The sequence below is a fragment of the Paramormyrops kingsleyae genome, chromosome 21 (assembly GCF_048594095.1).
Source record: "Paramormyrops kingsleyae isolate MSU_618 chromosome 21, PKINGS_0.4, whole genome shotgun sequence".
NCBI lineage: Eukaryota > Metazoa > Chordata > Actinopteri > Osteoglossiformes > Mormyridae > Paramormyrops > Paramormyrops kingsleyae.
Window position 1 is genome coordinate 11,563,146 of NC_132817.1, and position 15,468 is coordinate 11,578,613.

Consider the following 15,468-nt stretch of genomic DNA (forward strand, 5'->3'; position numbering starts at 1 on the left):
AACCTTGAATCTTCTTGTCTACTGATCATTTATTAGGGCAATTAAAGGTTGTTTCCATGAATCAGCTCCAGTACATTTTCCTATTTCAGTTTTATTTGCACGTTGATGTAATTTCACTGCAATCTCCTAGAAAATACTGCCAGTTTCTTTTTTCTGTCTGCATGTAATAAATGTTAGTGAGACCCGGATTCATCCAGCAAGCAAAATAAGCTGAGCTTGTAATGATAGGTTTATTAGATTAATAACTATTATAAAAGAGACAGACGTACAGTATAATTTACCATACCTAGCTTCAGACCACTTCTGCTGGTGAGAGTTACAGTGCAATTTAACGTATGAATTACAAGTTATGTCAGTATTAACATGGCTACACTGAATGCAAATAAATGCACAGGAGCAGCCAGCACACCTGCTTAAATGCTCAGTGACGCACGGCCAGGTTTCTGTAAGGACCGACTGTAAGTAACTGAGCACTGCTTTTGCACCGAGAACATTTATATGCAGTGGGACAGAAGGAACAAGATTGTATTATGACAACTGGCAGTTTTTCCCAATAATTATTTTATTTATGAGTTGTGAATAGTACTTTAAATAGAGTCAAACAGAAATAGGCAATGGCAATAAAGAAAATACCCACAGTGATCAGCTTTTAATGAGAAACTGTCATTTTAGTTTTTTGATTCTAGTTTAATTTATTACAGAAACAGAAGCTTTATTTAGTTTGGTTAAATCTATAAGGATAGTGCTGTTCAAGGCAACATCTCTTTCCATCACAAAATATTTTACATATAAAACACTCTGGAGACTGATTTTTAAAGTGTTCTGACACCAGCTGTATATGATTTACATTTTAGGCTTTAAACACATCGACAGCTTGGCACAAGTCGTCCTTTTCAGTGCCAACACTGCTGCATTACAGATACACCACACGGCAGTTCCATATCTACAGCCCAAATTATTATATAAGACCAAATGACATCATTACAGTCCTCAAAACCCAGAGATGTGTGTCATGAAAATTTCACAAGATGTTTACCGTCTCTGATGAATGAGTCCGCAATGAAGAGCAGTCCACCACTTTGAAAGGTTCAATTGATATGGCTGCATGATACCCCCTGGTGGCCATTAATCAGTATTGTACCTTCAGCCCTAAATAATCACCAAAGTGGGAGCAACTTGGAAGCTTGTCTAAGTACCAATTATGTAAAGGCGGTGAAGTAATGAGGCACCTGGCATTCCCAGCTCATGCCAAGTACAGCAGCAGCTCAGTCCATAGATTCAGTATTAGACAAATTATCTGTATGCTTTGACTCAAGATTTATAGAAGGATATTGATATTGTGTCATTTGCAAAGGTACGGCTTACAAAGTTGCCCAGGTGACCTTGATGTGCCATTCCATAGTCATCTCCATCTCCTGGGGACACTTCCTGCTTCTGAACTATCCTGCTCTCCTGTGTGGCTCCACAAAGCTCATAGCAGTAATTATTGACTGAGAAGGGCAAGATGGGGAAGCTTATAATGCCCTGTGTTACTGAGACCTTTGACAGCGTGGCATATGGAGCTGAGATGTGGCTGTTTGTTGAATTAATAATATTCTGGAATGCCAGTTTTCAGATGGGATGGAAGGATGCCAATGACAGATAATGTCAATGCAGAAGAGTCTTACACTACACCTAAACCTTCTCGAAATGGCATGTATTGTCCATCAACACTGCTCTGGAAGTGAGGGGGCATCCAGTTCACTCAGGCACCTGTTATCCAAGGAGAGAGACAGGAATATTAATGTCGATAATGTTTTTAGACACAGCTTATCACCGATATGCTTTCGTTTCCCTGGTTCCAGTAAAATGAAGCATTTTTTACAAAAAAAAAGACAGCATTAAAACTCAAACAGGTTGATGAGCCGCTCCAGAGGGAGTGCACCTCAGAAAAAAAGCATTACTAAGCACTGAATCAGCCTGCTGGCACCCGAAGATAATGACGAGCCAAGAGAGTGAACGACCCGGTTAGTCAGGATTTCTTCGCGTCATTGGCTCTTAAAACGGGGGAGGTTTACCAGAGCTCACACTGCAGAGTTATACAAACAGTCAAACAATAAATTTATTCATTCGGTCGCCTACTCTGCTAAAGATAAAATAACTAGCAATGCTCATGTTTGATGTGGTTTATTTCCAGTTCAATTGATGCATGCAAAAATTTTGAACATCCCAATTTTACGGTATACAGTTAACATTTAATACCTGCTTAATAACACTTAACGGATGGTAAGCCGAACAATTACATGTGCTTTCCATGACTAGACTCATCATAATTATGTGAAAGCCAAATGCTGATTGGTTGATTGATTCCTAAGATGATTAATGATTGGTTGATTGATTTCAAACACACTTATAGCTCAGACTTGAATCAGTCCCACCTGTGCTCTCCAGGTACGATGTAGGCACATAGCCCGCCTTGCCTCTCTGGTTGCTCACGCGCGTCCAGCCGTCACCCTTGTCCTTCTCAATGATGTTCAGCACCTCATTTGCATGTATGACCAGTGAACCCTCATCCTTCCCTATAGGGAAAGGAGAGGGACAAGGACATAGGGTTGTGATCACAGGTATACTGGCGAGCAGGGTGTTCATATATACTGCTAGGCACCATGACCATTATTACAGGTTTCAGATATGGTTCCTACCCACAATCCATTGGGCTACTCAACAGCCGCTAATTATGATATGTGAACCCTCTGTAAACTCTGGGTCATTTGCAGATTTGTCATCACCACCCTCATTGCCGTTTGTTTTTTATGATACAATACTTAGAAATATGTTAATTTTGTGAATAATGTATTTCGAGAGGATGAATATCGGACAGCTACGCCTCACATTACCATCATAGGGATAGAGAGCTTTGACGCAGCCATAGGACAACGAAGGAGTGGGGACTTCATCATCGTTTTCAAACTCGTCATCATCAAATTCCTGGAAGCCACCTGTCAGGTCCTCATACATGGTGTCTTCAGGACTGGGTGCAGAGTGGGAAGTGTGATGATCACAAAAGTCAAACTGCTGGAAATATGTGCAAACCAGGGGCACCGCTAGAGATGAATGGATAGGGAGGCTGAGTCTTCACTGGGGGGGCTGATGGCACACTATTCATGACTTAAGCCAATAAATACACGTTTATTTTGGGGGGGGGGTAATGCCTAATGATGCCCCTGCTGCAAACTCCTACAGAGCAGAGGGTTTCATCCTGGGGGTCATGGTGTGGTCAAGTCAAAAAATACATGGGTCTTTTGGATGATTGCTGCAAGTACTGAAATGACTAGGACAGGTGTCAGAATGGCTAAGCTAAATGTAATATTATAGTTTTACACGAACAGGAAGATCATTCTGAACATTATTTTCTGTGACTGCCTAAGACTTTTGCACTGTGCTGTATTTTTGTGTTCTGTCCCGTGATGAAGTGTGGTGTCAGGTTCACACCCCCGCTGGCATGGCCCCCGTGACCCTCTCACCTCCCAGCTGGGTGGCAGTCGTCTGAACTGTGGTTTGTCCCCCCAGGACTGCTCTGCCCCCCCTTCGTTTCCAGCAGCAAGCTCTGACAAAGACGCGCAAAAATATTCACCAGTATCGTCATCAGCTTCCACTTGCAGTGATTTCACACTGAAATTCACACTGAAATTCACACTGAAATTCATAAAAATTCATTACAAAAAATGGTTTAAAAAAATGGTATCAGTGTTACAGGCGTGCCACAAAACCATGTCGTTACAGCTTATCACATCTTCCATGTCACCCGTGATAACTGCTGCAACATGACTGCAAAAAACAGGCACCAAACTGTTTCCAGCTAAAATATTTATTTAGGTCTCACACCCAGCCAACTTTAACAAGATACAAGACCTCTAGGTGTTTCAGAATGTCAGAAATCTGAAGGACGATAGTCATGTTCTTTTCCCAGTACCGGCATGCCAACATACCCTAGGCCAGTGTTTCCTAACCCGGTCCTCTGGGACCCTCAGCCGGTCCATGTTTTTGCTCCCTCCCAGCTCCCTGCCAGGCAGTTCACATTTTTGCTCCCTCACAGTTCCCAGAATTAAAACGTGTACTGTCTGTGGGTCCCCGAGGACCGATTTAGAAAACACTGCTCTAGACTGAGCATTAGACCTTACGTGCATATATAGTAGATGAGGTACCTCTATCCTGGCAATCTCGGTCTGCAGCCGTTCGATGGTGGCTGAATTCTCTGAGATGCTCGTCTCTATTACTGTACTGTCTCCGAGATTGGGGTTCTTCTCATACACGTCTTTCATTTTGACCATACCGTCCCTGCAAACGAGATAAGCATTCATTTAAGAAGAAAAAGAGCAAACATGGAAGAATACTGTATTTGCAACAGGACCATATGAGGACCTTAATCTATAGCCACGTAATGCTTGTCAAAACAAGCAAAAATCTGTGCTCTGCCTGTGCTTGCTGCTCTTCACCAGGACATAGAGCTACGAGTACAAGTACGAGTATGGAAAGCACATCCATGTAGAGCCCCAGCAGCAAAAATCCTACTGCAAATACCAGGAAGTCAGGTAGACACAGACATAGGCGGACGGTGTCCCAGCTAATAGGGAACATTCTGGGAACATCAGGAAAACTGGACACTTTCAATGTTTCAATACTTTAATTACAGCATTTGGAAAATGCTACTAAAACGAAAAATTGTTACCTGGGACTAAGCTGCTAACCTTGCTTTAAAGAGACTTTAAAACCTGCCACTTATGCGTGGCTCCCTTGACTAGACCAATCATAATTTTTGTCTGTACCAAAGCTGATCCTGATTGGTTGATTGATTCCAAACAAACTTATAACTCAGATTAGCATCAGCTTCTGTCACAAGCTACCTCTGGTCCAGCTCTTTTTGAAGCTCCTTCTTTAGCTCACTGAGCCTCTGCTGGAGCTTCCTATGTCTTTGCTCTGGAGGAAAGTTGTTGTAGTCTTCTAATGTCTGTGAAGTAAAGGGAAATGATGTAACTGTATGCTTGACTTAATATTTAAGGATTGATTGTACAGAGATTCTGCCATGCATGTCTGTTTTGCATGTCGAGATCGCAGAGATTATCTGGCACGAGTTTTTCTGTATTCCTCATACCGAGTTCTTCATTGGTTTCTTCCCGAAGAGCCACAGTTTGTTCTTGGTCTTGCTCATTATCTGTTTGCCATCTGATGTCACACCGTCCATCTTGGGGACTGCTGGGATGCAGTCAGAGCCCGTCCGTCCCCGGGGCCGCGTCGCGCCCTGAGTGAAGTCTTCAAACGGGTAGTCTCCTGGAGCCTCCAAGCCAGACTTGTACATTTCCACCACCACGGCTGAATCCTACAGTTGGTGAATGGGACCAGTCGGAACAAGGCCTATCTAAACCATCTTAATTTTAAGTATTGTGCTGGGTTCTTTCACCGTGTCATGTATTACTAAACCTCTCACGCCATTGTGATTCGAGTTTCCCACCTGTGTGGTCTTCAGAAGGACTCCAGCTGTCCATGCTCACCTTCTTTACGTCCACTGAATTCCCAGCGTTCACCATGCCTTCTAGACATTTGGAGATAATGGGGGAGATCTGTTGCTCCACCCCTGCCAGAGCTTTGTAGCTCCCTCCAAGAGTCAGCGAACGCTTCTCATCTAGATCCTGCAGGCCCTTCAATCACAGATGGACGCTTGTTCAGCCACTATGACTCCTTCACACCCATTTGATGTCGAAGTTATATTACCTCGACAGGGAGTCGTCTTACCTGATAGATCTGAGGGAGCGACACGGTGAAGTGCTTCCTCTGCTCTTGGTTGAAGTTCTGGAGCTGGGAAGCGTACTCATTCTTGCTCTCCTCCACCACATGGAGGCGCGCGTTGAGCTGAGTCCTCGCCTTCGAAGGGTAAAGGGCAAAGTTAATATCCACATCAGGGGCTGACTGGTTCCTGTTCCAGGTACAGACGAGAGGCAGGCAGACGGGTGATCAGGGCAGCCTTGGGTGTGATTTGATAATCTAACCAGACATAATAACAATAATCATTCTCTTTATGCAGTGCTTTTCTCATAGCGAGGTTGCTCAACAGTCATGAATTAGTGAGGAATGTTTTAAAGATCAATTTAAATTCATCAGTGTAACATATCAGGCAAACCAATCATCAGTGAATTAAAGCTAAAAATAACTAAGTAAGGGTGCTTTCACATCTGTGGTTCGGTTCATTTGGTCCGGACCAAGGGCAACAAATGATACAGTGTAGCATTTTTCTGCCGTTTTGGGTCCTTTTCACACCACACTGATTGCTCTGGTCCGAACCAGTTGAAACGAACCAAAATGCAGTCATGTGACAACATCTCCATTACTCGTTGGCCAGATGTGCCATTAAACGTATTTCGTAAACTGCTTTTTAATTGGTCAGAATTAACGTGCGGGAAAATTCCAATGGAACTCCCGGAAGTAAACAAAGCGAGGAGACAACAAGCCGGTAGACAACATGCCGCTATTTAGTATGGAGGGACGACTGCGCTGGCTGATTGTATCGCTGGTCATCGTATACCATATAGTTTGTATACATCACTTTAGACAAACTATACATTTCGAGAAAGAAGCGCGGATGCGGCTGAAAAACAATGTTTTAATGCACTGGAAACGGCGAAGGCGCATCGCAAGTCACTTCAGGAGGAGGCGTGAATTCATTTTGCGAAACTGTGACATGGTCATCTTCCGGAAATATTACCAACGATCCATCAGGTAAGTTAATGTTATGCCCTCTCTCTCTGTTTAAAATTGTTTTCTGTGAGCTTCTGCAGTAAAGCCTACACGTTTTCATTATAAACATTCTCACTATGCTGTGCTGGGTCCTCGAATTTAAGAGAACTGGGCTTGAAAAAGTCATTGAATTCGATGTGGTGTGGTAACCCTGCCTATGCTTCTGCTTGCTTGTCATTAAACAGCTGGATTAGTCCAAAAAGGCGCAGAACTTTTTGCAGTTGGGTCTGTTCGATTTCGGATCATGTTCTCACCACAAACGAACCGCTCCAGTGTTCGTTTGAAAGCGTACCGAGACCACCTCTTCAAGGAGGTCTCGGTACGCTTTTTTGGTCCGCTTTTGGTGCGCACTCGGGTGCGATTGTTACATTCACACCTGCCCAAACGAACCGCACCAAGTAGGAAAACGAACTCTAGTGCGATTCAACCGAACTAAATGAGGCAGGTGTGAAAGCACCCTGACTAATTGACTACAGTACATTTTGTTCCTACTGTTTCATTTGTCCACATTAGCTGAATTTGTTTGCACTTATTTGAGTTTGACCACACTAAATTGTGTTTGACAAGACTATGCTGAAGTTAACCACAATAAGCTGCGTTTCACCACACTAAGATGAATTTGACAACACTAAGCTGAGGTTGACTACAATAGGCTGAGTTTGACCACACTAAGTTGAGCCTGACCACAGTTATCTGAGTTTGACCATACTAAGTTGAGCTTGACCACAATAAGCTGAAGTTGACCACAATAAGCTAAGTTTGTCCACAATTAGCCCATGGCCTGACCTTGTCCACATCCAGCTTGGTGGTGTTACAATCATGTTCCAGTTTCTCCAAGTTCATCTGTAACTTCTCTGCTTCCTTCCACTCCCGCTCAAACTTCTTCTTGCTCTGTAAAAGAACCAGAAAGGAAACGCCATCTAGTTTTAGTACTAGAGAGGGACACCACACCAGAAATCCAGTGACCTGTCCTGGATAGTGGTTATTATTTTTGATTGTGGAACTTGAGGTAGAGTGAAAACCTCCAGCTATACAAATCAAGACGCTTGTGGGAGTTTATTGGTGCGTTCGCTTTTCTCTCAGAACTCTGTAATTCCGAGTTGAGTGACATCACGTCTGACAATCTCCCGTTCGAGCTACCACATCTCGGAACAAACATGGCTGCCTCCATGAACGCACTGCTGTGTGTTGTTGCTTTATAGTTTAACAGATTTGGAGTGAGATTATCAAACTAGTCAAACCACATTAAAGCTTTATAAAATATTTTAGTACATTCATTGCGATATTCTTTTTTCGAGAGGCAAACAAACTACAAACAAACCAAAGAAATTAACAAATCTGGTAAAAATCTGATATTGCATGCTAGGATACTGTTTATGGTCATGATATGGTATTCTCTAAATCGAACATGTGCAATTACATTTATAACTATTAATACATTTAACAAAATAAACATTTTTAAAGATTTATAAAATAGAATTACTGTTGAGTGTGTAAGCCGCCATGTTGAAATTACGTCACAGGGGCAACTCAAACAACAAAATCTTGTCCGACATCAACGTCATAAAAGAGGCGTGTTTCCGACGGGAAGTGACGTTTTTCATGACGTTTTCATCCGAGTTCCGACTTGGAGAGAAATAATCGAACGCACCATATGTAGAGGAGGTGGGACTAAGATATCTGATTAGTTAGTCTCGCCTCCTCTAGTTGCTTGGACCCATCTTCTCTAAAAGCTGACTGGTTATCTCTCTAAACCAATCATTTTCCTTCTGCTCTCAGAAAATTTTTGTGTAAGAAAACTCCCATGAGCAATCAACACAGTGTGATAAATCCCTCTAAACCAGTGTTTCCCAAGCCATTCCTTGGGTCCACGACTTTGCTCCTTCCCAGCTCCCTGCCAGACAGTTCACAAGGACTGTCTGAGGGTCGCCGAGGCCCTGGATGGGAAACACTGCTCTAAATGGTACAAGGGTATGCAGGGAATTGGAAGGTCAGCAGGGAGGTGCCGCGGGGCCACAGAGTGCGCTTACACTGTCCATCAGTTTCAGGCACTGCTCGATGTGCTGCGTTGCCTTCCGTACGTCCTGGAAGTGCTGCAGAGGAATAAAATAGGACTAAGAGAAGATGGACAGGGTAATGGATCACTTTGTGGGAATCAGCCTGGTCACAAATGCGGACAGAACCACGTGATACAGGGGGGGCGGTGAAATCACTTGGATGAAGATGCAAGAACAGAATAGACCAAATAGTTCTAAAATTTCCAGCCCCTGGTTCAGAACCTATTCTTCCACTTTAGCACAATACCTAATTTCTTTGGTTCTGCCTGTGTTTAGGAGATAAAATACCCGTAATAATACTAGATTAAAGGGAGCCTGGTAATAAAACTTTCATCAAAATAAATATATTATAATAATTAAGTCCCTGGCTCTTCAAAGTAACACCACATGTGATTCATGGTGCAGCGTGAGCGGGAAACTCACGCGCTTCCTCTCTGATCTCAGCTCCTGAGAGAACTTCAGCAGCTCCCCTTGCACCTTCTCGCTCATCTCCTCCACCATGACCTCCCGCTGCATAGCGTAGCTGTTCAGCTCATTCAGGACAGTGTTAAACGACAGGCACGCTGAAAACCTGCCAGGATGGGCGTTCAGTTGGGGGGGGGAGGGGGGGGAGGGATTAGCAGGATGACCAAGGCTCTGGGGCCTGGTGCTATGGTTTCTGAATAATGACCTAAAGATGAGTGGCCTTTCAAGATGGCCTCTGGGCGAGACTAACATGGAAAGAATTTTTTTTTAATAAGTAAAAAAAAAAATCCTATTTCTTCTTTCCAAGACTGCAGGCTTTTTGACACCCTCCGGAAAGACGGAAAGTGCAAAGGGATGGCCTGTGTCCAGTTATGCCATAGCAAATTAATTCAGCTGTTTCATTGCTTGATAGTGCTGCAAAGTGAAGCATCCAATAGATTCAGTGCTTACTTTGAGATTTAACTGCCCAGAGTCATACATATAGCTTTCATGGGTGTCAGCACATTGGCATCTTTCAGCAGTGCACATTAGTTGCCTGACTGAAAGACACAAGTGCGTTTCCCTTTCAGTCACACCACAAGCTTCTCTTAGACTCCAGATGGACCTTGAAGTACCTGGGCTCTTCGTCTTTGCCGCGTTTAGGAGAGTACTTCCTCGCCAGGTTCCTGAGAGCAGAACCAGAACATATCTTAGCATGGTTGGAAGGAATGAGACATCATTAAGACTTAGTGTCAGTAACTGAGAGGCCTGATTAAGTGTAGTGTGATGCATACAAAGGACCACCGGATATTACATTACACTGAGTCTGCTTATGGAAAAATACAGAATTTATGTCTGGCAGAAAAGTTTGGATACACGGTGCAATAAAAATGTGAGAAAGCTGGTCAGAACCTTAGGAACAGAGAAAAATATGTGCAATTAATTATAAATTCCTACATTAGTTTCTCGTTAGATTTGGTTATCTATTAAGCTTTTATTTACTGAAACCAGGGAGGAGAATCCGGAAGCTTCTTCTGTCGTTTTCGACCCAGATGGCGAGTTACCTGAGGAGCTTGCCGTACGTCTGTTCTACCTCTATCCGCTCCTTCACAAACTTTGAATACTTCTCCAGGAACTCGATGCCCCATTGTGTGTGCTTTTCCAAATTGTCAAACTGGTCCTGAGGAATACCAAAATCAGACAGGTCAAACTCTGCGTTCTGCTTCTGCGTTCCTAAAAGAGAAGTCTGAACATTATCAGTATATGTAAATATGTAGCAATAGCTCTTTCTGATAACAGTTGCTAAAACTGGTTAGATATCTAGTCTACTCTCAGACCCTCAGATTCACAAGGAGTTTCAGTTTCAGTCAGTTGTCATGATGGCTCTCGCTCTCGGTCAGCGTGGTCAGTCTCAGTGGATTTCCTCAGTGCTGCTCAGAGCACAGTCATCCTTATTAATTCCACCTCAAATAAATAGTCAGAAGCTCTGTGTGTCCTTGCGAGAAGATGCTCTGTTTCCTGTCTTGTCCCTGGAGGGATCGTAGTCGCTGGCGTGAGCGACACCCCTCAGGGGACACTGAAAACCAGTGGGAACAGGTGGGGATAAGGAGGTGGAGGGAAGCTAGCCAACACAGCTAGATCTGTGGGGTACTGGTGGTCTTCACCAAAATAAACAGGCCAGTGTGGAAATACCTCCCTGTCTTATTTCCATAGCACTAACAAACTAAATTTAACATTATATGGACTTGGTGTAGTGTTTGTTGTCTGAGCTACATTAATCACATTTAACGTTTAATGTTCTGCCATTTTGGGGAGAGGCTAATGTACTAACCAGTCAGGTAAAGCCAAAACATGTCTGAATAGCACACAGGCTCATCAGGCATGTGACGACTCTACGTTTGCCGGCAGGATGCCTGCTCGGGGGAGAGTGACACTTCTTCTGGCACGTCTCTCTCAGTAGGCGTGTTTTCTCGGTCTGCCACAAACTGCTGTCACCGATTTGTCAATAGTGATGACGGGAGCAGGTGCTAACGTTAGCCATGGTCCCGTCAAGGTGCCTTGTAGCACTAGCTGAGGTAGCTGAGATCGGTAATGCATGGCTGGTTCCTCCGTGACCGAGACACAGAGTGAACGTCCTCTGAAAGGGCCGGCCGATCACAGGTGCCCCCATCCACGGTCCAGTTCCGTTCTCGGCTTCTCGCTATCGGATCTTCTCTCAGGGCAGACCGGACAGAAACGGTGAGACTTGTAGATGCGCTAAGAACATCTGAGAACGTGGTCAGAAGACAGCGGAGGAAATATGCTGTCCTACCAGGAAGTGCACTCAGCCGTGCACTCAGCACTATGGCATGATAAACTTTAACACGGTACACACCCTATAGACGTCCCCCCCCCCCCCCATCCTGTTTTACACCGCCTTGGTTCCTTGTCTTTTATCTAAGCCAAACATAAATATACCCGACAAATAATGTTAGGTATTGGTTGGACATTTTGACCATAAGAAACTCAAGATGGTCCCTGACTGGGTTCTTAAGCCACAATGGACATGATCCATGAATGTCATAATTCAGGAACCTGAACCCAAAAATTAGTTTATATCCTAAAAAAGAGAACCCTTCTTTACACTAAGAGGTTCTGTGGGGTCAATGTACAGTAAGTGATCTAATAGACCTAGTATTCTTGGGGTTGGCAATCTTTTTAATTTAGCTAGTATTAGTATTTAGTATTTATTGTACATTTCAAAATAAGCAAGAGCCCTCGGGCAGCTTCCCTGCTGATAATTAATGCATCAACAGGAGACGCCTTGCCGTGTTGCCTGGAGCATAGCGTGTGGGTCTGTAACCTGCATATACAAAGCCGTTGTCTCTATCACCCCACACTCCCTGCAGAATGTGCAGGTAGCAAAAAGCTGTGTGGCAGATGGTGGAGAGACCTTGCATTTGATCCCTGGAGCCGAACAGCTCCTGTTCCCTTGTTCAGCTATACGCCAGTATGCTTCCAGCTTTATAAGGTTGCATGATTTGGATAAAGGTGCTGATTTGAATTTGACTGCTGTTGTGTTTAAGAGCTGTAACTAAATCTAGACTTTGCTGCAGACATTGTATTAGTCTATCATGTCAAGGCTCTTATATTCATAAAGGTCTCGGCCATCTTGAAGTGGAATTTCCTGACACAGTGTAAAAATCTGACAAGTTAGTATGCCTGGAATGCTGTCGTCTTAGAGATATTGAGCAGTGACACAGTCATGCAATGTCGTAGTGCCTCAGTTATGCATGAAAGGAGAGCTCTGCTTTGACTGCATGCTGAAGGGGACTCTGGAGAACCCAGTGCACGACACTGACAGACAATCTAGGTCACTGGGGGTCAACCAGGCCTATCTCTTACATCCATCAGACCCCTGCATTCCATAGTACGCTGTTAACTCGCTAATGACACCTAGCAGTTCCATTCCCAGTAGAAACTGCCTGATGACATTACCCTATGTGCGCCGTCCCGAACATTACCACGCCCCTTTCTGGGTTAGCCACCGAGTGGCCTTTATAGGTCGACGAGGCAGTATCAGCCAATCAGAGAGGTAAGCAGTGTTTGTTCAATGGGTTCTCACCATTATGACTCAAACGCTTGTTATACATGAGGATATGAGTTTGCCTCTTCCTAGCTTATTTTCTAGCTGTTAGTCACAGAAGTGTCCCCATTATGGACTGATTCCTAATTCCAAAATCACCTAGTCTAGAGGCTCAAACTGAAATGACGAACGACACAGCAGAAGAAAAAGTAGTAATTTTGAATATGAGGAATTTCTACTGTTTTTCCTGTCATGGTTTTGTACTCTTGCTCATAAGCTCTCACGTCGCCTAATTTATCGAATTCTGCCTTAGAGTAAATTTTATTTTTAAATTAGACATGGGCCTATAATTTGAAAATATGTTCTTTTAATGTAATATGTTCTTTTATGTTCTTTTTACTGTATTGAACATTGGCGTTGAGACTAGTGTTTTTATACATGTAGCATGCTTTTTTATCCAAAATTCACACGGGGCTTATAAGTGAACCAGAATTCGAAATTTATTTAGTGTTGCATTATGCCACATAGCTTATCGTAGCTTGTGCTTCCATGCATGTATCTTGCAGCTTAAAAGTTAAAGTACCTGTTCTAAATAAACCAGCCCTCCCCCTTCAGTTATCTGCACGATCATTTTGAAACAGGGAAAGGAAGTACCAACCCACCAGAAAGTCCGCGAAAGCGGGCAACTTTTCGGTAACTTTTAAAACACATTAAGAATGCGTTGAGCAATCATGAAAATATTACCAATTACAAATAATATAATGCAAACTGGTGATGACTTTATGAAGGAAACCTGAATTTTAAAGAAAAATGTTATTTTTAGGCGAGGCAAATGGTACTGATTATTCGCTGAGTGTTGCGATTTGATTTATACCAATCAACTGTATTTTAGACTACGTGTGTGTTTAGCGTTACGTCATCGGAAACAGCCGCATCGCAAGGCAGAAAGTGTATTGTGAGTTGAGCAGGCTTCAACGATTTAGAAAGAAAGAATTGAAGAGGGAGAATGTTATATTTGTTTTTTTTTTTTCATGAAGACATCAGAGTCTTACAAACTCTGTTAAGTAATTATGGAATTGGGAGGTTCGGACAAAACATGCAGTTATTTTTCAGTTAGTAGACTATCCCTGTCGACCACATGGAAAGGGGCCCATATAGGCCTACATGTCTTCTAGGTTCATGGCATACAGGAAAAGTTTCTTTAACCTTACACTGCCCAGTGCAGTACGCTAACACCGCCTCGTTTAGTAGGTACTCTTAACACAGCCAAGTTTCTTACCAGGGTCAGAACTTTTAGACAGACTTGCCACTTTGGTGATTTAGGCGCATAAAATCTACACACTTAACATTAGTTTTGACCGCACTAAATATAACTTTGCGGCTTTTCCCAAATAGAGCTATTATGTACTTGCTAAGGACCTCAAATGTAATACAAACAGGTGGCCCAGATGCAGGATTAGGAGTGATGTCATTGGCAAAACACAAGCGACTTCAGAAATGCTTGATCCGTCAAGTAAATCGAACATAAAAGAGCAATTAAGAGCAGATTGTACCCTGAACGTACTCGTCCTTGTTTTGAGTCTCTGATACGACCTACAATCATAGCATATGAATAAGATACAGTATTGTGCTTTCTTTGGGATCGATTAATCTGCACGTTCCTTTGCTATAAAGTGTAAATCTGGAAAAACGGATATTTTCCCATATAAAATATCGAGAAGTAAAAGCGAAAGTAGCTTAAAAAACCCTTCGTACTGTAAGAAACCTACTTCGGGTATTTTAAGTAGGCTGCTCATTAAAAAGTACAGAATACATTGTTTAAAACATTACTTGACGTATTAATTTATCATTTAAAGCCAAAATCATTTGTTGCAATGTCATGTTTGTTGTATGAGAAAATACACTCTTAAAAGAAATAATTCCTAAATTGTACTATACAGCATTTACATAAGATGATTTTTAAAAGACAACTGTCGAGCAGAGCAAACCAAAAGGCGTGTCTGATTTAATTAAGTGTTTCACACAACAAAGACAACAACTGAGGCTTTCTGTCACAGTTTCGGGTGCCGCAGGTAGACACCTGTCCACGTGCCTGGTTATGATTGTCGTGTTAGTGCATAATTATCACATATGGGAATAGGAATAGTAGCTGACATGCAGGTAACTGGCTCTACCATAGTAACGAAAAAGAAAACACCAGTTCTCGGTTGAACTCACCCAAAGCTCCGTTCCCCAGCTCATTGTCCACTAAAGCTGCTCCGGGCTGCAAACTAGCCCCCCGCTCCGTAAGTCCCAGCTCAGCGCCCAGCTCAAGGCTTTACAAGGAAGTCTGGCTGTTGCAACACAATAAGAAACGGGAGGTTCAAGTTTTTCAACGAATAGCAGCGTTGCCAAAACTTTCTGAGAGACGATTTGAACTCTTACATCAGAACAAATACATTAATTCGCCACGGATATTAAGATTTTGCAGTAATTTTCGCCCTAACGGAGCTAAGGACAAATTCAAGTATCTATACGTCTTGCGATTAACTTACACACAGTTTCGGTTAAACATGACTGACCCGACCACCGCCCCCTTTCTGGATACGACGGCAGCGTACAATACTTGTATAATAATCAGAGCTGGAGATTTCA

At 43.0% G+C, this 15,468-nt stretch overlaps 1 protein-coding gene across 1 annotated transcript; it reads right to left on the reverse strand.

The window, feature by feature from the left end:
• Nucleotides 1-542: 542 nt before the first annotated feature.
• Nucleotides 543-15,406, reverse strand: LOC111847662 (formin-binding protein 1-like). The gene is made up of 16 exons (XM_023819058.2): nucleotides 15,259-15,406; nucleotides 15,052-15,167; nucleotides 10,334-10,449; nucleotides 9,905-9,955; nucleotides 9,249-9,396; nucleotides 8,799-8,861; nucleotides 7,555-7,659; nucleotides 5,770-5,898; nucleotides 5,529-5,675; nucleotides 5,132-5,356; nucleotides 4,884-4,987; nucleotides 4,185-4,317; nucleotides 3,504-3,586; nucleotides 2,877-3,010; nucleotides 2,418-2,558; nucleotides 543-1,752 (listed from the first exon to the last, which is right to left on the reverse strand). Exons 2-16 carry the CDS (start codon nucleotides 15,073-15,075, stop codon nucleotides 1,745-1,747), a joined length of 1,611 nt encoding a protein of 536 aa, XP_023674826.2. The 5' UTR covers nucleotides 15,076-15,167; nucleotides 15,259-15,406; the 3' UTR covers nucleotides 543-1,744.
• Nucleotides 15,407-15,468: the final 62 nt, after the last annotated feature.